The following is a 25,707-nucleotide window of genomic DNA, read 5'->3' on the forward strand; positions in this document are numbered from 1 at the left end:
ATTCAATAACTCTTCCTTATTATTATTCTCTTAGAGCCCCAAATTATATATTTAGTCTCAGACGGCGCCGTCCCTTAATATCTTTTACTCCAGAGGTCAGCAGATGATTTCTGGAGAGGGCCAGATGGTAAATATTCTTTTCCTTGTGGGTCGTAGGAATTCTGTTGCATCCCCTCACCTCTGCTATTGCAGTGTGAAAGCAGCCGTAGGCAGTATGTAAACCAATGACAGTGTCTGTGTTCCACTGAAATGTCATTTATGGATACTGAAATTTGCATTTTATATAATTTGCACCTTTTCACCAAGTAGTCTCCTTTTGATTTTTTTTTCAGCCATTTTAAAATATAAAAACCATTCATGGCTTAGACTGTCCAAAACAAAGCAGCAGGCAGGATTAGGCCCACTGGCTATAGTTTGCTGATTCTTGTTTTACTCTTCTCCCTTACTATTTTTTCATGTGATAAAGTGGATGGCAAGGTTCCTGGAATTTTTGTATGTTCCTTTGTTAGTTTAGGGTTCTCTCTAAATTGTCTCAATCTCTCTCTCCCGCTCCTTTTCTCTGTCTTTCTTTCTCCCTCTCTCTCTGTCTCTCCCCACTGACCCCGGGCCATCTCCCTCTCTCTTTCCTTTCCTCTCTGTTTCTCTGCCTCTCTCTCTCTCCTTGGCACACTGCTGTGCCACACTCTACTACGGATCACACAGGCAAAGGTCTGATGCCAGAATATAGGCCCAGGACCTATCTCCCAAAACCCTGGCACAAGATCAGTGGTTTCCACCAAATTCCAAGCTTGTGCTGCAACTTTTCAAGCCGTCTCCTAGCAACTGCCTTCTGTTCCTTCTCCCTTTGTGGCCCCCTGTCTCCACACCCCCTGCCATTCAAACTTCCCCCAGACGCTGTCTTACAAAGAGGGCTGGGGATCCCAGAGCTGCTGTAGTGGGGTAAACCATCTGCGGCCCCCTCCCCCAAGACTGGAAGCTTCTCTTGGTCCTGGGATGTTAACTGGCCTTGCCATGCCTGCTCATCTCTGGAGTCTTGTGTTTTGGTCTTCAAAAGGCTGTCCGTCTGTTCCAATTTACAGTCCTTCCTCGGCACCCAAAGCCTAGCATGTCACTGGTACTCTCTCTTTTTATTTTATTTGTTTTTATATGTCTTTAAATCATATAATCAGAAGACTGGATTTTTTTTTTTTTTTTTAAGATCCACAAGCAAAATAAAACTAAGAGTGTTAGAAAATACAGGAGAATGACACCAAACAATACTAGCGGGAAAAATCTTTGTATTTGCCTCCTTGGGAACTTGTATTTGTCTAGGGCAGATGCTGAGAAGTGGCATTGCTGGATCCCAGGACGTGTGTTTTTTATATTTTAATAGACATCATAGAATAGTTCTCAAATAAGATTTTTGTTTTGTTTTGTTTTGTTTTTTTCTTTTTTTTTTGAGACGGAGTCTTGTTCTGTTATCCAGGCTGGAGTGCAGTGGCGCGATCTCAGCTCATTGCAAGCTCCGCTACCTGAGTTCACGCCATTCTCATGCCTCAGCCTCCTGTGTAGCTGGGACTACAGGCGCCCACCGCCACGCCCGGCTAATTTTTTGTATTTTTTAGTAGAGATGGGGTTTCACCATGTTAGCCAGGATGGTCTTGATCTCCTGACCTCGTGATCCACCCGCCTCCTCCTCCCAAAGTGCTGGGATTACAGGCGTGAGCCACTTCACCCAGCCATAAGATTTTATTAATAAATGCTCCCACCAGCAATGATTAAGAGTACCCTAACCTACAGCCTCTCTGACAATCTAATCAAACTGCTGTAACTTAATTAAGCATATGTACGTTTTTTATTTTAACAGATAAGGCTAAATTGCCTTCAGAATGTAAATTGGCTGCTCTCCTTTACACTTCCCACAGGGATATGCCTGTTTCTGTACCTTCACCAGCACTTGATATTACCAGATTTTTTTTCCCGCTTTGCCACTCCAGTGGGTGAAAAGATATTGTTGATTTTAATTATTTTTCTCTTTACAATTAAAATTAAGTTGGGTTTTTTTTTTTATCATCTTGGAATATTTAGATCAGATTCACAGTCAAATAAAAGAGACTCCCATAATGGTTGAGCACTTAGTGGATCTAGACAAACCTGTTTTGCAAACCTGGCTCCACGACTAGCCTGCCACATTGGACAAGGCCTCAGGCCTCTGCCCCTCACTTTTTGAATCTGGGAAATGGAGATGATCTCTTTGAGCACTGTTGTGAGGCATAGCACCTGGAGCTTATGGAGCCCTCAATAAATACTGGTCAATGTGTCTTCTGCAGAGGGCTTTGTGGAGGGGCTCCCTGTGTGTTCACATGTTTAACAGCCTTTTTTTTTTTTTTTTGAGACAGTTTCACTCTTGTTGCCCAGGCTAGAGTGCAATGGTGCGATCTGAGCTCATTGCAACCTCCACCTCACGGGTTCAAATGATTCTCCTGTCTCAGCCTCCCAAGTGGCTGGGATTACAGGCATGCGCCACCACGCCAGGCTAAGTTTGTATTTTTAGTAGAGATGGGGTTTCTCCATGTTGATCAGGCTGATCCCTAACTCCCGACCTCAGGTGATCCACCCACCTCAGCCTCCCAAAGTGCTGGGATTACAGGCATGAGCCACCGCACCCGCCAACAGCTCTTTTATTTGTAGATAGAGAGGCTGCTGGGGCCAAGGAGGAGAGCCAAGGCCCCTCCACAGCAGCAGTCCTCATCTAAGTACAGAAGAGTTTTAATTGCAGAGTTGCGAGTAGAGATCCAAAATGCATTCTCCCCACTGGGAAAATCCTCAGGGAGATTTTGTGTTTCCCTACACCTCTCGCCAAGCCAGCTAGCTGGATGTCAGATTCTCTGCTTTTGGCTGGGATTCTTTTGGCTCAGTATGATAACACTGTCTCATGCTGATCAGAAGCCGGGCAGTTCTGTATGTCTTTCAGAAGTCAAGATGGGAATAGAGATAAGTTACTGCTTAACAAATACAGCCTATTTGTCACACCAAATCCTTCCAACCTTAGAGTCCAAGGGAAATGGAAAGTTTTAAGGACTATCACCAAAAATCTCTTCAGCAAATGCTGTTGGAACAATGAGATATTCATATAGAAAAAAAATAAACTTGAACACTTACATCATGTATAAAAATTAATCTGTGGCTGGGTGCGGTGACTCACGCCTGTAATCCCAGCACTTTGGGAGGCTGAGGTGGGTGGATCACAAGGTCAGGAGATCAAGACCATCCTGGCCAACATGGTGAAACACCATCTCTATTAAAAATACAAAAATCAGCTTGGCATGGCAGCACGTGCCTGTAATCCCAGCTACTCCGGAGGCTGAGGCAGGAGAATCGCTTGAACCTGGGAGGCAGAGGTTGCAGTGAGCCAAGGTCGCACCACTGCACTCCAGCCTGGGCAACAGAGCGAGACTCCGTCTCAAAAAAAAATAAAATTAATCTCAAATGGGTTATAGAGCTACACATAAAACCTGAAATTATAGAAGTTCTGAAAGTGTAAGAAAGAAACTGTTCACAACTTTGAGGTAGGCAAAGATTTCTTAGGACATAAAACGTACAAACTATAAAAGAAAAAAATCAGTAAATTGGGCTTTATCATAATCAAAAACTTACGATCTTTGGAAGACACCACTTAGAAAATGAAAAGGCAAGCCACAGACTTAGAGAAAATCGTGCAGTCCACGTACCGGACAAAGGATTCATAGCTCAAATATATTAAGATTTCTTACAACTCAATAAGACGACAACCCAATTTTTTTATTATTTATTTATGTATTTATTTATTTATTTATTTTGAGACAGAGTTTTGCTCTTGTTGTCCAGGCTGTGATCTCGGCTCACTGCAATCTCCACCTCCCAGATTCAAGCCATTCTTCTGTCTCAGCCTCCCAAGATTAGCTGGGATTACAGGTGCATGCCACCACGCCTGGCTAATTTTTCTGTTTTTAGTAGAGGCGACTTGGTTTTATCATATTGGTCAGGCTGGTCTCGAACTCCTGACCTCAGGTGATCCACCACCTCGGCCTCCCAAAGAGTTGGAATTATAGGCGTGAGTCACTGTGCCTGGCCAACAACCCGATTTTTAGGGGGCTGGAGATTCTAACAGGCACTTCACCTAGGAAGATGGTCATAAATGCATGAAGAGTTTCTCAACAAGAAAATGCAAATTAGGCCAGGCTCAGTGGCTTACACCTGTAATGCTCACACTTTGGGAAGCTGAGGCGGGAAGATTTCTTGAGGCCAGGAGTTCAAGATCAGCCTGGGAAACAAAACCCCATCTCTGCAAAAGATTTACAAAATTAGCCGGGCATGGTGGCACGTGCCTGTAGTACTAGCTACTTGGGAGGCTGAGATGGGAGAATCAATCACCTGAGCCCAGGAGTTCGAGGCGACAGTGAACTACGATCACAGCATGGCACTCCAACCTTAGCCTTGGCGACAGAGCAAGACCCTGTCTCTAAAAACAAAGAAAGAAAAAAGAAGAAAATGCAAATTAAAACCCAACAAGATGCAAGTACATATCCAGTAGTAGAGTTACTAACTACAAAGATGAACAACACCAGGTGTAGTGAGGAACTAGAACTCTTAGAACATTGCTCAGGGGAAACAGAAAATGGCAAAATCACTTTGGAGAAGCCACTTGTTGGTGTCTTTTTTTTTTTTTTTTTTTTTTGAGATGGAGTCTCACTCTGTCACCCAGGCTGTAGTGCAGTGGCGCTCTCTCGGCTCACTGCAAGCTCCACCTCTTGGGTTCAAGCAATTCTCCTGCCTCAACCTCCTGAGTAGCTGGGATTACAGGTGCCCACCACCACGCCCGGCTAATTTTTATATTTTTAGTAGAGACAAGGTTTTACCACGTTGGCCAGGATGGTCTTGAACTCCTGACCCGGGGTGATCTGCCCGCCTTGGCCACCCAAAGTGCTGGGATTACAGGCATGAGCTACCACGCCCGGCCTGTCGGTGTCTTAAAAGGGTAAATTTACACTTACTGTATGAACCAGTAATTCTATTACCTGTTAGGGGCTGATTTGTGTCCCCCCAAAATTCATACATTGAAGTCCTAACCCCTAGTACCTTAGAATGTGACTGTATTTGGAGGTAGGGCTTTTAAAGAGGTGGTTAACACGAGACCATTAAAGTTGGGATGGGACGTCATGCAAGGATATTTGGACACACAGACACCAGGGATGCGCGTGCACAGAGGACAGACTGTGAGCACGCTGCAAGAAGGCAGCCATCTGCTAGCCAGGGAAAGGGGCCTCAGGTGAACCAAACCTGCTGACACCTTGAGCGCGGATTTCCAGCCTCCAGAACTGCCAGAAATCAATTTCTGTTGTTTAAGCCACCTAGTATGCGGTGTTTTAGTTTTGCAACCCTAGCAATATCCAACAGAAATGAAAACCTATATTCATGCATAGACTTGTACATGAATGTACAAGAAGCTTTATTCATACTTGCTTGGAAATGTAAGTAATCCAAATGTTCATCAACTAAACTCTGCTTCTCTTCCTCTTCCTCTTCCTCCTCCTCCTCCTCTTCTTCCTCATCTTCCTCCTCCTTTTCCTCAGCCACCCACCTTGTTCCAAGGTTTGGAAGCCCTACCCTGGGTGCATTTAAAGGCAGGTGAACAGATCTAAACATGTTGCAATATAGCCATCCAATGGAATATTAATGATAAAAAAAGAGTGAACTGTCTGGATGTGGTGGCTCACACCTATAATCCCAACACTTTGGGAGGCCAAGGTGGGTGGATCGCTTGAGCCCAGGAGTTTGAGACCAGCCTGGGCAACATACCGAAACTCTGTCTCTACAAAAAATAGGAAAATTAGCCTGGTGTGGTGGCACACACCTGTAGTCCCAACAACTCAGGAGGCTGAGGCAGGAGGATCACTTGAGCCCACTGGTGGAGGCTACAGTGAGCCAAGATGGTCCCACTGCACTCCAGCCTGGGTGACAGAGTGAGACTCTGATTCAAAAGAAAAAAAAAGAAGGAATGAACCGCTGATGCATACAGCATTGTGGATAAACTTTACAAACGTTATGCAGACACAGAGAAGTCAGAGACAAAACAGCATATATTGTCTGATTCCATTTGCAAGAAACTCTAGAAAAGTCAAATCTGATCTATAATAACAGCTAATTGGTGGCTGCCTAGTGGAGATTAAACTGGGAAAAGGTAGGAGAGAATTCTGGTGGGGAATGGAATGTTCTACATCTCAAGTGCAGTGGTGGTTACATAGGTGAGTACATTGGCCAAAACTCATCAAACTATACACTGAAAATGCATTTTGTTAGAAACAAATTATGCCTCTTTAAAAAATTTTTTTTTTTGTTTTGAGACAGAGTTTCGCTCTTGTTGCCCAGGCTGGAGTGCAGTGGTGCGATCTCGGTTCACTGCAACCTCCACCTCCTGGGTTCAAGCAATTCTCCTGCCTCAGCCTCCCGAGTAGCTGGGACTACAGGTGTGCACCACCATGCCCAGCTAATTTTTGTATTTTTAGTAGAGATAGAGTTTCGCCATTTTGGCCAGGCTGGTCTTGAACTCCTGAACTCAGGCAATCCTCCTGCCTCGGCCTCCCAAAGTGCTGGGATTACAGGCGTGAGCCACCGTGCCTGGCCCCCCAAAACTTTTTTTAATATATCTTCAATCATCAAAAGGATTGGAAGCCCTACCTTGGGTGTATTTAAAGGCAGGTGAACAGAGGCAGAGCGGCTTCTGGGTGGGTAACCAAAGTGCTTTGTCATCACAGGAGGTACGAGGAGACCAGTGAGAATGAGGCAGTAGCCGAGGAAGAGGAGGAGGAGGTGGAGGAGGAGGAGGGAGAAGAGGATGTTTTCACCGAGAAAGCCTCACCTGATATGGATGGGTACCCAGCATTAAAGGTAGGAAGGGCTGGGGGGATGGAAGCGCTGTCGTGGGGAAAAAGCCTTCAATCCTTGTGCTGAGGCAGTCAGAAAAGACTCAGGGCTAAGTCTTGGCCTCCAGCATCAGGGCACAAGCCCTCACAATGGAGTGACCTTGGGGTAATTCTGGTGATAGTAAACCAGGAGAAGCCAACTCACCCATCTCTTTTCTTCTGCCCTCTGCATTTTCCCTGACTTCTCTGGACAGAACTCAAGCCTTGCAGTCAGATGGGTTTGGGTTAGAATTCTGGCTCCGATACTCCCTGGCTGTGTAGTCTTAGGCAGATGACTTCATCCCTCTCAAGCCTCCATTTTCTCATCTCTAAAATGGGCACAATAAAACCAACCTTGCAGATAGGCTCCAAAAATATATTTCTTTATGTGGGCCTGCCCACAGTGCGACAGGAAAAAGGCCAGACTCCCTTTGCTCCCTGCTTCCCTGCTGCACTAGGGTCACATGTTACAGCAGGATTCACTCTCCACAGACAGCTGTCTCCATGACTCCTAGGGCTAGAGCACCTGCCGTGTTTGAGCGAGGCTGCCCCTGGAGTACCGCACAGAGGTGCCTGCGGCAGGTGCAGTAGGACCTGGGCCCTCGTTCTAACTCCTCCACACCAAGGAGGCATCATTTTGCAATTTCTCCAACCAGAGGTCGTGTCCTTTCTTAAAATTATATAAAGGCACTCTTTAGGCGACAAAGGTCCTGCATGTAGGTGTTTTTGTTTGTTTATGTTTTCCTGATGACTACTGTGCACGGGCAATAAAAAACCTGATGAGTTGGTTTTAAAAACAAGACTTGCCGGTTGCCTTCAGAATTTGATGAAAGCAACCGTAGTACTTTGCCAGGGCTGTGGAAGCCTTGGGTGTGGTTTTTCAAAATGTACTTGGTTTGTAAGTTTTGAGAGTGTGTGACATCCAGGGTGTTGGACATCACACTCTCAAAACTTTGAGACACCTCTACTGCTCATGTGAGTTTGTTTGGGGGCTGAATGTGCTCCCACCAGCCCCCAACCACACGTGCCACGGAGGGGTAGGGGTCGGCACACCTAGCCTTGGGTACTGTCCTGGCTGCACCAGGCTGAGCTCATCTAGCAGGGCTAATGCCGAGGAAACGCTGGTTGTGTCTGTGGGGAAAGGTGAGGTGACAGGAGGGAAGAGGAGCAGCTGAGTGGTCTCTGGTGGGTGGCTGAGACTCTGTGGACACTGGTGGCTTCAAGGTGTGACTTCTTCCTCAGGTGGACAAAGAGACCAACACGGAGACCCCGGCCCCATCCCCCACAGTGGTGCGACCTAAGGACCGGAGAGTGGGTACCCCGTCCCAGGGGCCATTTCTTCGAGGGAGCACCATCATCCGCTCTAAGACCTTCTCCCCGGGACCCCAGAGCCAGTACGTGTGCCGGGTAAGTGAGCGTGTGGCCCCCTTCTGCTCCCCTCAGGGTAGCCGAGAGCCTCACACAGGGCTGGGTACAAATCCCATTACTCTCATATTATTGGGTGACTTTGAGTATGTTAACACCTCAGAGCCTCAGTTTCCTCAGGTGGAGTTCACGGGCCTACTTCATAGGATTGTTTTAGACAAGCAATAGAAAAGGCTTTGTAGTTAGTACTTGGTCAATGTTATTATAATTCCAGCCAACTCACTTCCTCCTTGTTCACACTCTGCCCTGCCCTCCTGCAACCACTTGCTGAGATCAGAGGGGGACACCTCAGTGTCCCCGAGATACACAGGCATTTCTTTCCCACCTTCAGGGCGATTCTAGTGTACGTCCTAAGGCTGCAAAATTACAGCAGATCTGTATTATTTGGCTACCAGTTTGTTTTATGTTTTTAATTGAACCTGTTGCTACCAGTTTGTTTGATTTTTTAATTGAACCTGCTGCTGACATTTAAAACTTTTTAAAAAGGTGGCCAGATGCAGTGTCTCATGCCTGTAAGCCCAACACTTTGGGAGGCTGAGGCAGGAGGGTCATTTGAGGCCAGGCATTTAAAACCAGCCTAGTCAACATAGTGAGACCCTGTCTCCGCCTAAGAAAAAGTTAAAAATTAGCTGGGCATGGTGGCATGCACTTGTAGTCCCAGCTAGTGGGGAGGCTGAGACAGGAGAATTGCTTGAGCCCAGGAGTCCAAGGCTGCAGTGAGCCATGATTGCGCCACAGCACTCCAGCCTGGGCAACAGAGGAAGACCCTGTCTTTAAAAACAAAAAATTATTTTTAAATTAAAGGGCAACTAAAAACAAAATAAAGCTGGGTGTGATGGCTCATGCCTGTAATCCCAGCACTTTGGGAGGCTGAGGTGGGCAAATCACTTGAGGCCAGGAGTTCGAGACCAGCCTGGCCCACATGGTGAAACCCTGTCTCTGCTAAAAATGCAAAAAATTAGCACATGGTGGCGCATGTTTGTAATGCCAGCTACTTGGGAGGCTGAGGCAGGAGAATCTTTGAACCCAGGAGGCAGAGGTTGCAGTAAGCTGAGATCGTACCATTGCACTCCAGCCTGGGCAACAAGAGCAAAACTCCGTCTCAAAAAAATAAATAAAATAGGAGGAGTTTGACATAAAATTCCAGTTCTTGAAAAAAAAAGAGACTGTATGTCACCACAGACCACACACAATTGGCAGCAATTGGCTGGCACTGAGGTGAGGGCAACTCCCCTTAGTTGATGGAGGTGGGGAGCTTTCCAGTCCATCCCAGCCTCTACCTGGCCCTCTTTACCCGTTCCATTTGCCCACCAGCTCCTGTATACCCAGAGGAATGTACAAGCCCTGCAGTGGCCTTTGTTTCTTCATACTCTCATTTTCCTTGCTTTCCAGTTCCCCTCCCCCTTCCCCTTCCTAGGCCAGCTCACCTTCCTTCATTCTACCCTGCGTGGGGGGTCTGAGTGTTTACTGAGTCTGAGGGGTCATGCTTTTGCTGGGGCTACAGAACCAGCTCTTGCTCCTGACCTTCCATGGGACAGCACAGATAAGACATGTGCCTACCGTACCTGATCCTGGTTTCCAGTGATATCAATATGCTTCCTTCCCCCACCATATAGAACCACTGAATCATAACTAGGCCCTCAACAGAACCTTCCTGCCTAATGTCCCAAAAAGTTGTCACAGAAGGGGAGGCCTGTGGAGTCCACACTTGGTTCTCTGCCTGCCACTTATCTGACTATCATTATGGAGGGAAGGGGAGAGGAAGGGAGAGGTCTCATCATGTGTGTTCAAGGCCTACAATTGTATAAGATTGAGTAGAGAAGCTCATTTCTTTTTTTTTTTTTTTTTTTTTTTGAGACAGAGTTTCGTTCTTGTTGCCCAGGCTGGAGTGCAATGGTGCCATCTCGGCTCACTGCAACCTGTGCCTCCCAGCTTCAAGTGATTCTCCTGCCTTAGCCTCCCAAGTAGCTGGGATTATAAACATGTGCCACCACGCCTGGCTAGGTTTGTATCTTTAGTAGAGATGGAGTTTCTCCATGTTGGTCTGGCTGGTCTCGAACTCCCAACATCAGGTGATCCACCCACCTCAGCATCCCAAAGTGCTGAGATTACAGGTGTGAGCCACTGTGCCGGCTGCTCATTTCTTTATAATGTGAAAATTTTACTAATTGACTGGCTACTTATGAAATGGGTCCCCATGAAAACATTCCCTGCAGTCCCTCCCAGGAGCAACATAAACCTCTTCCTTCTGTGGTAGAGCTCTAGCTAATTGTTTGAACTTGTAAGCATCTGAGAAGATAATGCAGGCACAATGCATGTTGGCTTCGTATCTTGCACAAGGTACAGGATTTGCTGAAGTCACTGAATGTGATGTTGGGCTTCCTAAATCATAGGTAGAAGATGCTGCAATTAAGCTGGCTCACAGCTGCAAAAGAGAAAAATCCAATCGGTGCTTCTCTACTAAAAATACAAAATTAGCCAGGTATGGTGGTGCGTCGCATGCCTGTAAGCCCAGGTACTCTGGAGGCTGAGGCGGGAGAATCACTTGAACCTGGGAGGCAGAGGTTGCAGTGAGCCAAGATCGCGCCATCGCACTCCAGCCTGGGCAACAAGAGCGAAACTCTGTCTCAAAAAGAAAACATGAATAATTTGAGTGATTTAGAAAAGCCCTTAAGACAATGGATAACGCTCCACCTTTTTTTTTTTTTTGGGAAAATTACTGCCATTATGAATGTGCAGTAGAAATCAAACACAAAGAGAAGCATGTCACTCATCAGAAAAATCACACCAAACAAATTAGCGTTTCGTTCCTTCTTTTTCATCAGGATTAGAATGTGGTTGTAATTTTGTTAAATGGGAGATATAAGATAGAATAACTTTGGTGAAATGTTTATCTTTTCCACCTATAGACTCAAGCCTCACGCATTTTTCCCCAGTGTTTTTTAAGTGACCCTTTTCCAGGATTCGCATCTTCAAATAACAAAAAGTACCTGTCCCACTTATTAAGCATCTGTAACACACCAAGCACTATGCTTCCACTTCCCATATTTTATTATTTATACCGTTTCTAACCCCGCAAAATCACAAATTAAGAGATTCCCAGTCAACGGAGATCACACGCCACAGGTAGAAAGGGCTTTTTTTTTTTTTTTTTTAAGCAAAGTCATATATTTTTCCTTCTTTGCTCTCTAGTTGGCCCACTTCAGCTCAAGCTTGTGTCTTTTTGTATAAAACTTACTGAAGGCCACAAGATATAGCCAAGAGTACAACATTGTGAAAATTTTCCTATCATTTCCTCTAAAACTCTGCAGGCATGGAGACTGTCTGCTGAGATATAGCAGGGAACAATTTAACCCTTTGTTTTGCACCCACAAGATGAGCATTACCAAAGTCCCAACAGAGACATGCTGGGGCTGTGCTATGCCTCCACCCTGCCCCCTCCACAGCCAGCTCCACATGTCTCGGTCTGTAACTGATAGCATTCCACTTCCTGCCTGTACCGGTCAGGGCTTTTCATTGCAAGCAATGGAAATGGACAGTGAGCAGTATATGCAGGAAAATTTGGGGGAAAGGAAATTGAGGAGTCCACACACTCATCACAAGGCTGTAGAACCAGCCTCAGAAATCGGGTAGGAGCAAGGAAGTCCAGACCACAACCAAAATCACACCACAAAGCCAATCGGGTGACATCTTCACCGATGCTGCCACAAAACCTGGCCCCAGCCAGCCAGACTGCTGCCCCTGGCATTCCATATTTATACCTCCACCAGGTTCCTGCCATGGCTGGCATGGAAGCTCTGGTCGCTCCTGCCACTGCCGCTACTTACCATTATTGGCTTTTCCCTGAGATAACAAATCTGGCACATTTGTAGAATGAAGGAGAGAAGGAGTGGCCTGTTTCAATTCAAGAGACAATAGTAACAGTGCAAGTCACCAGGTTGTCACCAGGGTGCAAGTCATCAGGTTGTGATTCGAGGCCTGGAGCATTTGCATCCAATTGACAGAGGCTAGTCCTGTGCCTGCCTCTAGCTGCAAGCGAGGCAGTGAAAGCAAGGTTCTGCTACTTTCAGCTTCATCAGTGGGAGGTGGGCTTTGTTTCCCAGCAAGTCATAAGGTGGGGTTTTCCCACCCACAGGATGGGATTTCAAATGCTAATCAGCAACACTTCCAGCCCCCGCAGCCAAAAAATATATTTTCTGTGTCATCTAATCTTACAGCCCTGCAAGGTGAGTTGTGTGAATCCCATTTTATAGACACAGAAGCTATGACTCAAAAACTTAAACACTGTGCTCTAGGTCACACAGCTACTAAGTGCAAAGCTGGGAGTCCAGCTCCAAAGCCTGCAGCCTCTCTGTTGCTCAGAGCCACCTCCTGAGGGGCTTCCTCTGGCCTCCTCGGGTCTGATTGTGAGTAGCCCCTTCCGCTGGCCTCTGCACAAAAGGCATCCTCTGCTGGGTGGCTCCCTTGTTATCAAACAAGGTGACATCTTTGCCTATGTCACTTGGTTAGTTTCGCTGTCTTGAGTTTCCCCACTGAACTTGAAGTCGGTGAGATAGGGACAATGAATTACCCTTCCTACAGCTCTCCTCAGCCCCCATGTGTTCATCTGAAGTGCTGCCACATTTGTGGGTTGATTGACTTTGACCAAATGGACATAGCCCATCCTAAATTCTCATTCCTGAACTAGCTTCCTGTGACTCTAAATGATTTCACCACTCTGTGCATCAGTTTCTCTAGCTATTAACTGGAAGTAATAAAAAGGTTACAACATTCTCTACCATGTCTGAGATTAAATGCATTAAAGTATCTTTATATTAGAGAAAGCTAAATTCAAGGACTTAATGTAGCTTCTGTCTCTCTTTTATATAACATAGTCTTTAACATGTAAACAACTACAACTTAAGGATCAATTATCCTGATACCCATTTCTGGTCGGTAGGACACATATCCTTCAAGTGTCACCGCTGGATTAAAACAATGTAGAATAAAAGGCTGGGCACAGTGGCTCACACCTGTAATCCCAGGACATTGAGAGGCTGAGATGGGAGGATCACTTGAGCCCAGGAGTTTGAGACCAGCCTGGGCAACATGGTGAAACCTTGTCTCTACAAAAAATACAAAAATTATCCGGGCACAGTGGCACGTGCCTTTAGTCCCAGCCACTTGAGAGGCTGAGGCGGGAGAATCACTTGAGCCCGAGAAGTCAACGCTGCAGTGAGACAAGATAGCACCATTGCATTCCAGCCTGGGCGAAAGGAGTGAAACCCTGTCTCAAAAAAAAAAAGAAAAAGAAAGCCCCCTTCTGGTACCACATGCAGCCAGTTTATATGAATCTACGCCGGTTGTCACGATGGCACACCCTTCCACCTGCACATTAGTTTCATCTCTGAGCCCTACCTACAGGCTGGAGCCAGGAGAGCTGGTGGCCTTGGAACCAAACAGACTGGGCCTTGAACTCTGGTTTTGATGCTCCCCAGCTATTCAACTTTACAAGCTTCTTAATCTCTCTGGGCCTCAGTTCCCATCATGTTAGAATTGTTTGAGGATTAAATGAAACTGTCACTAAAGCACCTGGCACGTAGCAGGTGCTGTATCCATGTGGCAGTCATTATTTTTACTATTCAGCGTCTGGTTCTGGTTGAGGTCCTGCCTAGCCCAGTGGCTATTTCATCAGTCTGTCCCTGGAGTTGCTGTGTTTGTCAGCTTAGCAGGACTATTAATATCATTATCACAAATAATTATCAATAACCACAGAAACAGCTTCTCAGGAGACCTGCAGCAGTGAACTGACAGCTGCTAGACACACAAGCACAATAGCATCGGCCTGTGACAACCCCACCGACTTTGGAAATAGGACTTGAGAAAGAACTCCCCACTCTGCTCCCACCTCCCAGGAGGTGCTGTCATCCTACCCACTGTCTCTTGCTCTCCTCAGGGGGTGGGACACATTCTCAATATAGAAGCTTCCCATCCTGACTACAGGCCTGATTTCTGGTCTTAGATGGGGAATACTAGCCCTCTGGGGGAAGTATAGATAACTCAGTGATTGAGGGGATGCCCACGGGGAGAGTTACGATCTGCCCCATCATCTCTAAGGGTATGGTCCCTGAGGCTTTGCCTTTAAACTGCCTTTTTCTTTTTTAAATATCCATCTTGAGAGTGGCTGCATTTGAGTCAGTAAAGGCAGGCTCTGTAGACACCAGGGAAGAGTTGATGCAAACGGCCCTTTGTGTAGTAGGTCAAGAGGGCAGTATACTCTGAAGTCACACTGCCCAGTGTCCGGCCCTGCTGTGTGGCTGACCAGCTTGCCGACCTTGGGCCAGTTCTGCAACCCCTAAGCTTCTGTCACCTCACTTGTGAAATGGATTTGTTCCTATCACATGGGGTTGTTGGAAAGGTTCAGTGGGATATTCGTGGCATTTAGCATCATGCAGATACTAGCACGGAGATGAAGCAATGTGCATCATGCATAGTACATGCTCAACGAATGTTCACTTATAAAGAAAAGAAAGGTCAGAATGAAACCTGGAACAAGAAAGTCTGGGTGTTTGCAGAAGGAGAGGAAGGACTGTCCTGAGTGGAGGAACCTGACCTCCCTCTGGGCTTCAGTGCACCTTCCAGAATGCACTCTGACCACGTTTAACATTCCATGACTTTTCTCTTGCAGCTGAATCGGAGTGATAGTGACAGCTCCACTCTGTCCAAAAAGCCACCGTTTGTTCGAAACTCCCTGGAGCGACGCAGCGTCCGAATGAAGCGGGTAAGAGAGTCACCTCAAAGCTATTTTTCTGCCTGCTCCTCCCTCGTTGCCCCAAGCTCTGTGTCCTACACACACATCTCCTAATGTCTGGCCATTTCTCCTCAGCCACTGGCAAGAAAAATGTTGCTCTCGCAAGCATAATGGTATTTGCGAACAGATGTTTGTGAACTATGAGGTCTCTGTAGCCACTGGTGAAGGTGCCGAAGGGTAAATGTATTTGTCTTATTATGACAAATAGGTTAGACGAGGAGTGTGTACACTTGGCCTTGCCTTCCTAGATAGAAATCAAAGTCAGTAAGAACTAACCAACCCAGCCAGGCACAGTGGCTCACACCTGTAATCCCAGCACTCTGGGAGGCCGAGGTAGGAGGACCACCTGAGGTCAGGGATTCGAGACCAGCCTGGCCAACACGGTGAAACCCCATCTGTACTAAAAATACAAAAATTAGCCAGGCGTGGTAGTGCGTGCCTGTAGTCCCAGGCTGTACTCGGGAGGCTGAGGCAGGAGAATCGCTTGAACCCAGGAGGCGGAGGTTGCAGTGAGCCGAGATTGCGCCACTGCACCCAGCCTGGGCAACAGAGTGAGACTCTGTCTCGGGAAAAAAAAAAAAAAAAAAAAGAAGAAGAAGAATTAACCAACCCAACAGTCATCAGTTAGAGCGCGTCATCTGACAGAAGCCTTCCTCATGCAAGACTCTGCTCAGTGTGCCTGTCATCCAGGTCCTGGTGGCAGAGAGGCTGGATGCCTCTGAGCACCAGCCTGAAGCAGGGAAGTGCAAATGGGCTTCCCTCAGACCAGCGGGAAGCCCACAGGGAAGAGGCTGCAGACGTGCCCTGCAGAAGTCTCGTCTTTCCTAGTGGAGACTGAGCTGAGCGATCCAGATAGGGTGGGGGTAGGCAAAGGAGCGACCCCTGATTTGTCTTTGACCATTAAGGGCTGCAGGAGATGCAGGGGGCCCTCCCCACCTTGGGCTTTCAACACAACTTTAAAGCAGTTCTGTCTAATGAGTTTGCAGAACCAGAAGAAACCAGGAGCCAGAATGTCAGAAAGAAAAAAGGGGCCGGGCGCGGTAGCTCACGCCTGTAATCCCAGCACTTTGGGAGGCCGAGGCAGGCAGATCACCCGAGGTCAAGAGTTTGAGACCAGCCTCAGCATTGAGAAACCCGGTCTCTACTAAAAATACAAAATTAGCCAGGCGTAGTGGTGCATGCCTGTAATCCCAGCTGCTCGGGAGGCTGAGGCAGGAGAATTGCTTGAACCTGGGAGGTGGAGGTTGCAGTGAGCAGAGATCGCACCATTGCACTCCAGCCTGGGCAACAAGAGCAAAACTCCATCTCAAAAAAAAAAAAAAAAAAAAAGAAGGAAAGAAAAAAGGAGAGAGAAAGCAAAGCAAAAGAGAACATGGAGGGAAAAGATAGTGCCAACAGCCCCCAGTAGGGGCAGGCCCCCCACCTCTCCTGCACTGCCTGCTGACAGCCAGAATCTGGTCCTTTGCCTAACATCCTTCACCCTAACAAGTCTGAGGGGGAACTGGAGAGAGCAGGAGAGAGACAGCAACACAGGGGAGGCTACACAGGGAAGGGAGAGTGTGCGGGTGTGGGAGAAATTGGACATGGCCTCAGGTGACAGGGACAACCAACTGCCCACTCTGGGTCCCCCACGCCGACCCCCTCTTCTGTAGCTGGCTTGTACTGCAGTCTCTGGAGCACCAAAAGTTACCTGGGGAGCTTGGTGACAATGCAGATTACAAGGCCACACTTCTAACCATTTAATTCAGGCAGCTGGTGTGGGCCCTGAAAACTGCATTTTAACAAAGCTCCTTAGGGGCTTCTGGAGCAGATGATCCACTCCTGCAGAAATGCCACTGATCTCCTACTTGCTCCCCCTGCGTTTCCCACAGCTCCCTTCTAAGGCAGGCCCCACAGAAGCAGGTCCCTTCATCACCCCCTGTTCCCCTTAACCAAGAGGATGACTTAATAAGGGAGCCCCTGATGGTGGGTCTGAGCCCAAATTTCCCTCGGGTCCTGAGGAACAGGAGAGTCCAGAGGCTGGGCCTGGACCCTCCGGCACTGCTCCTTGCTTCCACGCACTGCCTGAGCTGTGCTCTCTCTACCGCAGCCTGCCCAGCTTCTGAGACTGGATATGGGTCAGACAAAGCAAAAGAATCTTTATTTGTTGCTCTGAGAACTTGAGCCACGTAGATCACTCAGCTGGATTTCCTTGATCTTGCTCATTTATAAGCACAGAGCAGACCATGTTCAACCTAGAAGAGCATTCTAGAAATTCTTCCTAGAGCTGTCTTATATTCCTAATAGTATGCTTGCCAGCCTTGTAAAATGAGACTAGATCTTACGGTAATGCTTCTTATACTGTGTCTGAAATCTCTGTATTGGTCATTGTATTTGTTTTCTATTGCTGCGTAACAAATCACCACAAACTTTAGCAGCCTAAAATAATACAAATGCCTTACCTCACAGTTTCCGCTGGTCAGGAGCTTAAGCACAGGTTAGCTGAGCCCTCTGCCCAGGGTTTTAGCAGGCTGAAACCTCTAAGTGTTAAATGGCCACATCCTCATCTGGAGGCTTGACTGAGGAAACATCTGATCCAGGCACTGCCTCCAGTTGTTGGCAGAATTTATTACATTGTATTCTCTTGCTAGCTGTCAGCTGGGGGCTTAGGGGAGTATTTTCAGCTCCTAGAGCTCACTCTCAGGTTTTTGCCCTGTGACCATCTCTACAACATGATTTATTTACTTCGTCAAGGCCAGCAGAAGAGCCCAGCCAGGAAAAGCCCAGGCCACCTTTTAGGGGCTTACCTGATGAAAGGAGAGGAGATTATACAGGGCGTGTATATTAGCAATGGGATTTGAGAAACCATTTTAGAATTCTGACTCCCATAATCATTAATTATTGTTTTTTAATCATTAGTGACTTTTGATGGGAGGAGAGTTAATGATTGTATTAATCAGGGTCTTTTACATACAGATAACTGAAGAACCCAACTCAAATACAGCTTAAAAATGAAAGAGGGAATTTATTGTCTCATTTAATGAAAAAATCCAGGATGTCGGACTACCTTCAGGCATGGCTTGATCCAGAGGTTGAAATGATGTCATCAGGCCTCAGCCCCTTTCTTATGGCATTGCTCCCTTTGTACAGCTTAATTCTCAAACAGGTCACTCCACAAGTAAAGATGACCATGATCAGTCCCAGGTTTATATCTCGAAGGCTTAACAACCTCTGTGTAAAGACATTGCCTCTTTTCCAAGTAGTTCAGCAAAGTGCCAGAATTGAGTATTAGTGGCTGGGCTTTGATAACATATTCACCTCTGAACCTGTCACTGAGATGCAGACTGGCCAGGTTCAGGTCACATTCCTATCCCTGATGCCCCACACAAACCAGGTGGATTGAGTGCAGAGGAGGAGATCTCCAAGGGAAGGTGAGGGCATTGTTACTCTAAGGCTGGGGAAACAAATGGTGGACAAGCAGAAACAATAGGGGCCCATTACAGGAACATAAAGTCAAGAAGACATGACTTTTGCCCTCAAGTGGGAACAGACCTGTATTGGGGAAACAACTTCAGAACAGTACAGTGACAGGAATCAATAACTGAGAACGTACATATGCAGGGTGCTGAGAGTACTGAAGCTGGCACAGTGTACAGAGAGGGCGGGTGGGGACTGCAGCCAGCTTCGTGGAGTGGAGCTTCAGCTTTACCACACATATCCTGTGGGACTTAACCTCTGCAAGCCTCATCTGTGCAGATGATAAACCTCGGGACCTCCTAGGTTTGTGAAAATGAAACGAGGTTATGGAAATAAAGTGCTTAGTACCGTTCCTGGGACATAATAAATGCCCAATAAACATGAGCTGAGTGGGAGAATTCAAAACAGGCTTCCCGGGGAAGGGCAAGCCCCATTCGAAAGGAGTGGGTGCCTATGGATAAACCAAGAGAGGGCATTTGAGGGTCAGAGGAAGAGGCTGGGTGGGCTCACCGGGCAGAGCTCTAATAACAAGAGAAGCCGTCCCCTCCCCCACAGCCTTCCTCGGTCAAGTCGCTGCGCTCTGAGCGTCTGATCCGTACCTCGCTGGACCTGGAGTTAGACCTGCAGGCGACAAGAACCTGGCACAGCCAACTGACCCAGGAGATCTCGGTGCTGAAGGAGCTCAAGGAGCAGCTGGAACAAGCCAAGAGCCATGGGGAGAAGGAGCTGCCGCAGTGGTTGCGTGAGGACGAGCGTTTCCGCCTGCTGCTGAGGATGCTGGAGAAGCGGGTGAGTGCTGCCTCGAAGGCAGGGGAGCCCTGCACTCTGCCCCAGAGAGTCGGGGGACACTGCCCCAGGGAAGAGAGGCCAGAGCTCATGATGCATCCTACAATTCCCACCACAGCTTCCACTGAGGGTGTTCCACCCATCCCTCGTTCACATCAGCAGGGGGATCCAGAAATCGCTTTGCACACTCAACCTTATGAACCTTTCACCTGGCTGCAAGGCCCATTTACTACATTTGTTGATGTGCTTTTGTGTGCAAGCCCTTATTATTCACACATGTACTCATCATGCAGTTCTTCATGAAATACATAGGGTACCCAATCTGTGCCACAGTACGCACTTTGAGTAACAATAGGACACTGACCTGCCTCGATGCCTGCCCAGGAAGTCCCACAGGGCAGCCCTTGCCAAAGGGGGAGAAGGGCTGGTCACACCAGGGCCTTCTGCTAACAAGGATGCCCTGGAGTACAAGTCGGCTGGCACCTCTGCCCTGCTATAATGAGTTTAAGGGATTTAGGGGTTGATCAAGGAGAAAGATATAACCTCAAAATGGTGTTAGCACACAAAGTTTTATATTAGCTGTGCTTTTTTTTTTTTTTTTTTGGAGACAGGTTTTCTCTCTGTCGCCCGGGCTGGAGTGTGGTGGCATGATGGCTCACTGCAACCTCCACCTCCCAGGCTCTATCGATCCTCCCACCTTAGCCTCCTGAGTAACTGGGATGACAGGTGCATACCAATATGCCCAGCTAATTTTTGTATTTTTTGTAGAGATGGGGTTTCTCCATGTTGCCCAGGCTGGTCTTGAACTCCTGGGCTCAAACAATCAACCCGCCTCGGCCTCCCAAAGTGTTGCGATTACAGGCATGAGCCAGCATGCCTGGCTTGCGCTGCGCTTTGACAGGTTTGCATGCAGGGGAAGTCCCTCACAGCATGAGACCTTCCAAAGGTGCTGGGGGCTACTGCCCAGTGTGGAGGAAGGCAAGGGAACTCCCAGGGGAGAGCTGGGGAAGAGAGGCCATCTAGGTAAGGTAGCTCTGCAGCACGATGGGGAGTCTCTGCATCAGAGAACTCCAAAGCACAGCAGCAGCTTGGGGTCTCTTATAGGCCCAGGGTTTATCTATCTATGGCTAACAAATGTTGGGTACAGTTTCACAGGGTATGCAAAACAGGAAGGTTGTATATGGCTTTAAAAGCTGCTTATTTGAGCTATATTTAAAACAACTGGAGGGGTAAAAATTTGAGTTTGGCACCAGCAGGCTTTTAAGCCAGCAGATCCCAGACTGCCATGAAGAAATAAACGATATAGGACCAATATGCAAGGGCCATTCTCTACTCATTTATGAAAAATAATACCTGCCACTCTGTGATCACCACCCACGGCAAGAAAGACTTTTGCTAGTTCCCTCTGCACACAGCCAGACTTGCTGAGAGCACCTTACAGAGGGTGCCTACCTGAAATGTCAGGACCATCAGCTGAAATCTCAGTGCTCATTACAGGTGGTGATGCCCTAGGGCGGGAAGATGATGCTGGACTTCTTAGGCCTGGACTGATATGGGAGCTTCAAACTGACTCTGGCAGTTCTGAAGTTCCAGAAAAGTTTATTTCTTTCTTATTTATACCCTGTTTACTTATAAACAGGATTATAACAAGAACATTGAGGGGAAAATAGAAACTTGGAAGGCTTGAAGGAGGAGAGGAAATAAATATATCCCAAACCTAAAGTAACCTAATTATATTTAGGTATTATATTTATCTTTGAGCTTCCTGGTAACCAACGCAAAAAGAGATCAGAAAACAAGTGCCTATGTGCCCTACCTTAACACTTGATCTTATTCAAAAGACTGAGAAGTAATACGTGCCGTGACTTAAGAAAAACAAACTTAGAAAACTTGACCTTTCAAATAGTAAAAAAAAAAAAAAAAAAAAGTACCATCTATGACTTCTAACAAAGAACCATTGATATGATGGCTTTAGGCCGGGTGCAGTGGCTCATGCCTGTAATCCCAGCACTTTGGGAGGCCAAGGCGGGCGGATCACAAGGTCAGGAGATCGAGACCATCCTTTGAATGGTGAAACCCCATCTCTACTAAAAATACAAAAAATTAGACAGGCGTGGTGGCGGGCGCTTGTAGTCCCAGCTACTCGGGAGGCTGAGGCAGGAGAATGGCGTGAACCCAGGAGGCGGAGCTTGCAGTGAGCCGAGATTGCACCACTGCACTCCAGCCTGGGCGACAGAGCGAGACTCCGTCTCAAAAAAAAACAAAAAACAAAAACAAAAACAAAAAAAAATGATGGCTTTATTTACCAAAATTCTGTCTTTGTGCAATGTTTTCAAGTATATGGTACGTGGATATTTTAGGGCTGTCTGTGGTTTGTTCTCAAAAGTGTTTGCATACATTTACATTAGGAGGAAGGGGCATAGTGTTATACCCAAGCCTCTTAAGAACTACTGCTTGGCTTGGGACTGAGTTTCCACCACTTTTTAGTAGTCTGACATTGAAGAAATTTCTTACTCTGCCGGAGCCTCAGTTTCCTGGGTAAAATAGAGGTAATAACATCTACCCTCCTAGGTGGCCTGAGGATTAGAGGTAGCGCACATTTCACCAGGCAGCCCTCATCTCCTCACTTCCTCAGATCCACACAGGTATTCCGTTTCCTGGCCCCAAAAATCTCTTCACTCAAACAGATTATTTGAGCACTTCCCATTATCGTTCTGAATGAAGTGGATCCCACGTGGAGCAAGAGTGAGGGTGCCGTCCCTACAGTAGCCCCCTCTGTTGTGATAGCGAGTTCTCCTCGCCCCTTTCTGGAGGCCCCCTCCACTGACTCAGGGCCTTGCTTGCTTTGCCCAGCAGATGGACCGAGCGGAGCACAAGGGTGAGCTTCAGACAGACAAGATGATGAGGGCAGCTGCCAAGGATGTGCACAGGCTCCGAGGCCAGAGCTGTAAGGAACCTCCAGAAGTGCAGTCTTTCAGGTAAGCAGAGGGCCCCGGCAGCCCCCCATCCCTTTCTCAGCCAACCCACGGCCTTAGTCTTCTGTCTGTGGTCTTACTGCTCTCATCCCTTGCTCACAGAGCACTGGCTTTCCCTGTAACAGATGTTCATCCTCCGCCAAGCCATCCCTGGCGATCCATGAGCTCTGCAGTGCTCTTCCCTCAGCTGTCTTTATCAGTCCCCACACAACTCGAGCTAATTTGTTAGATCCTCTTGTTTAATGAATGAGCCACCTGCTCCAGCCTTTCCTCGTAGTGTTTTCCTCACTGGTAATTGTGGAGGGTTGGCTGAGTGATAAATAAGCCTGGGGGTGATGGATGCTCGCTGGGCCTCCCTGGCTCTGCCTGCCACCTGCTAGGATCTCAGGGAGGTGCTTTCTTGCAGTGCTGGACCCGGATGTATTCTCGGAGGGTCCCGAATGCCTTTTGGCCTGGGCCTCCCATCCATGGAGGCCCTAGCGTTTAGACTTCTGATGTCCTCTCAAATAAGGTACACATGTTTGTGTGTGTACTAAAAAAAAATTTCCTTTGTGGAATATAAACATTTAAAATGTACATTTGTACAACTATCTTTGGGCATCTCTTAACTTTTTAACAAATTGAGAATCTGAAACAAACAAACATTCGAAGTGGCCCAGGAGTCCTTTTAAACTCTGAGAAGCCTCTGATTTGAGTTGAACTAAGGGTCATTGTTCATGCTAATGGTCCTTTAAAGCAGTGGTTCTCAACCAGAGGTGAGTTCTCCCCTGCCCCCTGGAACATTTGGCAATGAGCATACATTTTGTGTTGTCATAACTGGAGGTCAAGGATGCGGCCAGCATCTAGAGGGTAAGAGGCCAAGGACGTTGCTAAATATTCTGCAGTGAATGTATAGTACAGCCCCCACGACAAAGAATTATCCTGCCCAGAATCTCTGTAGAGTGAGGTTGAAAACCCCTGCTCTAGGCCGGGCGCGGTGGCTCACGCCTGTAATCCCAGCACTTTGGGAGGCCGAGGCGGGCAGATCACGAGGTCAGGAGATTGAGACCATCCTGGCTAACACGGTGAAACCCCGTCTCTACTAAAAATACAAAAAATTAGCCGGGCGAGGTGGCGGGCGCCTGTAGTCCCAGCTACGCGGGAGGCTGAGGCAGGAGAATGGCGGAACCCCGGGCGGCGGAGCCTGCAGTGAGCTGAGATCGCGCCACTGCATTCCAGCCTGGGTGAAAGAGTGACCCTCCGTCAAAAAAAAAAAAAAAAAAAGAAAACCCCTGCTCTAAAGGGATGGCCTCTCTTATAGGGAGAAGATGGCATTTTTCACCCGGCCTCGGATGAATATCCCAGCTCTCTCTGCAGATGACGTCTAATCGCCAGAAAAGTATTTCCTTTGTTCCACTGACCAGGCTGTGAACATTGACTGTGGCTAAAGTTATTTATGTGGTGTTATATGAAGGTACCAAGTCACAAGTCCTCTAGTGCTCTTGTTGGTTTGAAGATGAACCGATTTTTTAGTTTGGTTCCTACTGTTGTTATTAAAGACAGAACAAAAACAAAAACAAAACACACACACAAAAAAAATGGAAACAAAAAAAAACCAGCATTAAAATAATAAGATTGTATAGTTTGTATATTTAGGAGTGTATTTTTGGGAAAGAAAATTTAAATGAACTAAAGCAGTATTGAGTTGCTGCTCTTCTTAAAATCGTTTAGATTTTTTTTGGTTTGTACAGCTCCACCTTTTAGAGGTCTTACTGCAATAAGAAGTAATGCCTGGGGGACGGTAATCCTAATAGGACGTCCCACACTTGTCACAGTACAGCTAATTTTTCCTAGTTAACATATTTTGTACAATATTAAAAAAATGCACAGAAACCATTGGGGGGGGATTCAGAGGTGCATCCACGGATCTTCTTGAGCTGTGACGTGTTTTTATGTGGCTGCCCAACGTGGAGCGGGCGGTGTGATAGGCTGGGCGGGCTAAGCAGTCTAGTCTATGTGGGTGACAGGCCACGCTGGTCTCAGATGCCCAGTGAAGCCACTAACATGAGTGAGGGGAGGGCTGTGGGGAACTCCATTCAGTTTGATCTCCATCAATAAAGTGGCCTTTCAAAAAGAATCTTCCTGTTGCTCTCTTTTTCTTTCCTACCCCTCACTCCATCTGTTTCCCTGATTTTTGACTCTCCCCTTTCCAGTCATTTCTTTCCCACCCATCCCCAGTCCTGGAAACATTTATTTGTTCTTTTGCCCACTGTTTTCATTTGCTCATTAAATTAAAATGACTGCTCAGCTCATTGGGAATCCACATCCGCAAGTTAGACTGGGGATATGCTCTCTGTACTGTCTCCTTCTATGGAATTCCACCCCACCCAATGAGAGATGACTTCACAATTTCTTCGTATGAGCATCATTCCATGTCGTCCCCAACCCAGGGGCAGTAGGTGCTGCAGCTTGTGCTTCGTGCTGCTCCTGTGGCTCCTATCCCTACCCAGCTCAGAGCTTTGCAGGGTCTGTTGCAGACAATCAGAAGTCACTTTCTAACAAATAGCAACAGCCACAAATCTCTTCTTCCTTCCTGTCGGACATTACCCTGTGCAACTTTTCTCAAGGTCTATTGCACCACTCAGCAAAGCAAGTTGCACCAGCTATATCAGAATCACCTGGGGCAGCCTATTAAAAATGCAGACTGTTGAGACCATCCTGGCTGACACAGTGAAACCCTGTCTCTACTACAAATACAAAAAATTAGCCGGGCGTGGTGGCGGGCACCTATAGTCCCAGCTACTCGGGAGGCTGAGGCAGGAGAATGACCTGAACCTGGGAGGCAGAGCTTGTAGTGAGCCGAGATTGTGCCACTGCACTCCAGCCTGGGTGACAGAGCAAGACTCCGCCTCAAAAAAAAAAAAAAAAAGAAAAATGCAGACTGGCCGGCGCGGTGGCTCATGCATGTAATCCCAGCACTTTGGGAGGCTGAGGCGGGCAGATCAACTGAGGTCGGGGGTTCGAGACCAGCCTGATCAACACAGAGAAACCTGGTCTCTACTAAAAATACATAATTAGCTGGGCGTGGTGGCGCATACGTGTAATCCCAGCTACTTGGGTGGCCAAGGCTTGAACCCAGGAGGTGGAGGTTGCAGTGAGCCGAGATGGCACCATTGACTCCAGCCTGGGCAACAAGAGCGTAACTCCATCTCAAAAAAATAATAATAATAAAAATAAAATGCAGACTGTCAGGTCCCTCTCTAGACCCACTGAACTATCCCACCCACCCTGGGACGGTCCCCAGTGCCAGTGTTTTACCCATGTTCCCTCTGTAAGTCTTATGCACACCGCAATTTGAGAGCCCCACTGGTACAAA

The 25,707-nt window shown here is 47.3% G+C and overlaps 2 protein-coding genes across 10 annotated transcripts in view; both read left to right on the forward strand.

Annotated features, from left to right (window-relative positions):
- WWC1 (WW and C2 domain containing 1) overlaps window positions 1-23,973 on the forward strand; it is a 181,970-nt gene extending 157,997 nt beyond the window's left edge. For 4 of the 9 annotated variants that reach the window (XM_032158580.2, XM_032158582.2, XM_058440118.1 and 1 more), the window contains exons 18-23: window positions 6,774-6,906; window positions 8,163-8,327; window positions 15,013-15,105; window positions 19,129-19,380; window positions 22,231-22,355; window positions 23,653-23,973. In XM_032158580.2, the coding sequence (XP_032014471.1) occupies window positions 6,774-6,906; window positions 8,163-8,327; window positions 15,013-15,105; window positions 19,129-19,380; window positions 22,231-22,355; window positions 23,653-23,719 (835 nt within the window). In that variant the 3' untranslated portion in view covers window positions 23,720-23,973. The remainder of the gene's footprint in view (window positions 1-6,773; window positions 6,907-8,162; window positions 8,328-15,012; window positions 15,106-19,128; window positions 19,381-22,230; window positions 22,356-23,652) is intronic. The other 5 variants (XM_032158581.2, XM_032158584.2, XM_032158583.2 and 2 more) reach the window with 3 other exon arrangements.
- Window positions 1-25,707, forward strand: part of RARS1 (arginyl-tRNA synthetase 1) — a 234,378-nt gene that overhangs the window by 143,380 nt on the left and 65,291 nt on the right. The gene's annotated exons all lie outside the window — the stretch shown is intronic.

Source organism: Hylobates moloch, unplaced genomic scaffold (assembly GCF_009828535.3).
Source record: "Hylobates moloch isolate HMO894 unplaced genomic scaffold, HMol_V3 SCAFFOLD_6, whole genome shotgun sequence".
Classification (NCBI taxonomy): Eukaryota; Metazoa; Chordata; class Mammalia; order Primates; family Hylobatidae; genus Hylobates; species Hylobates moloch.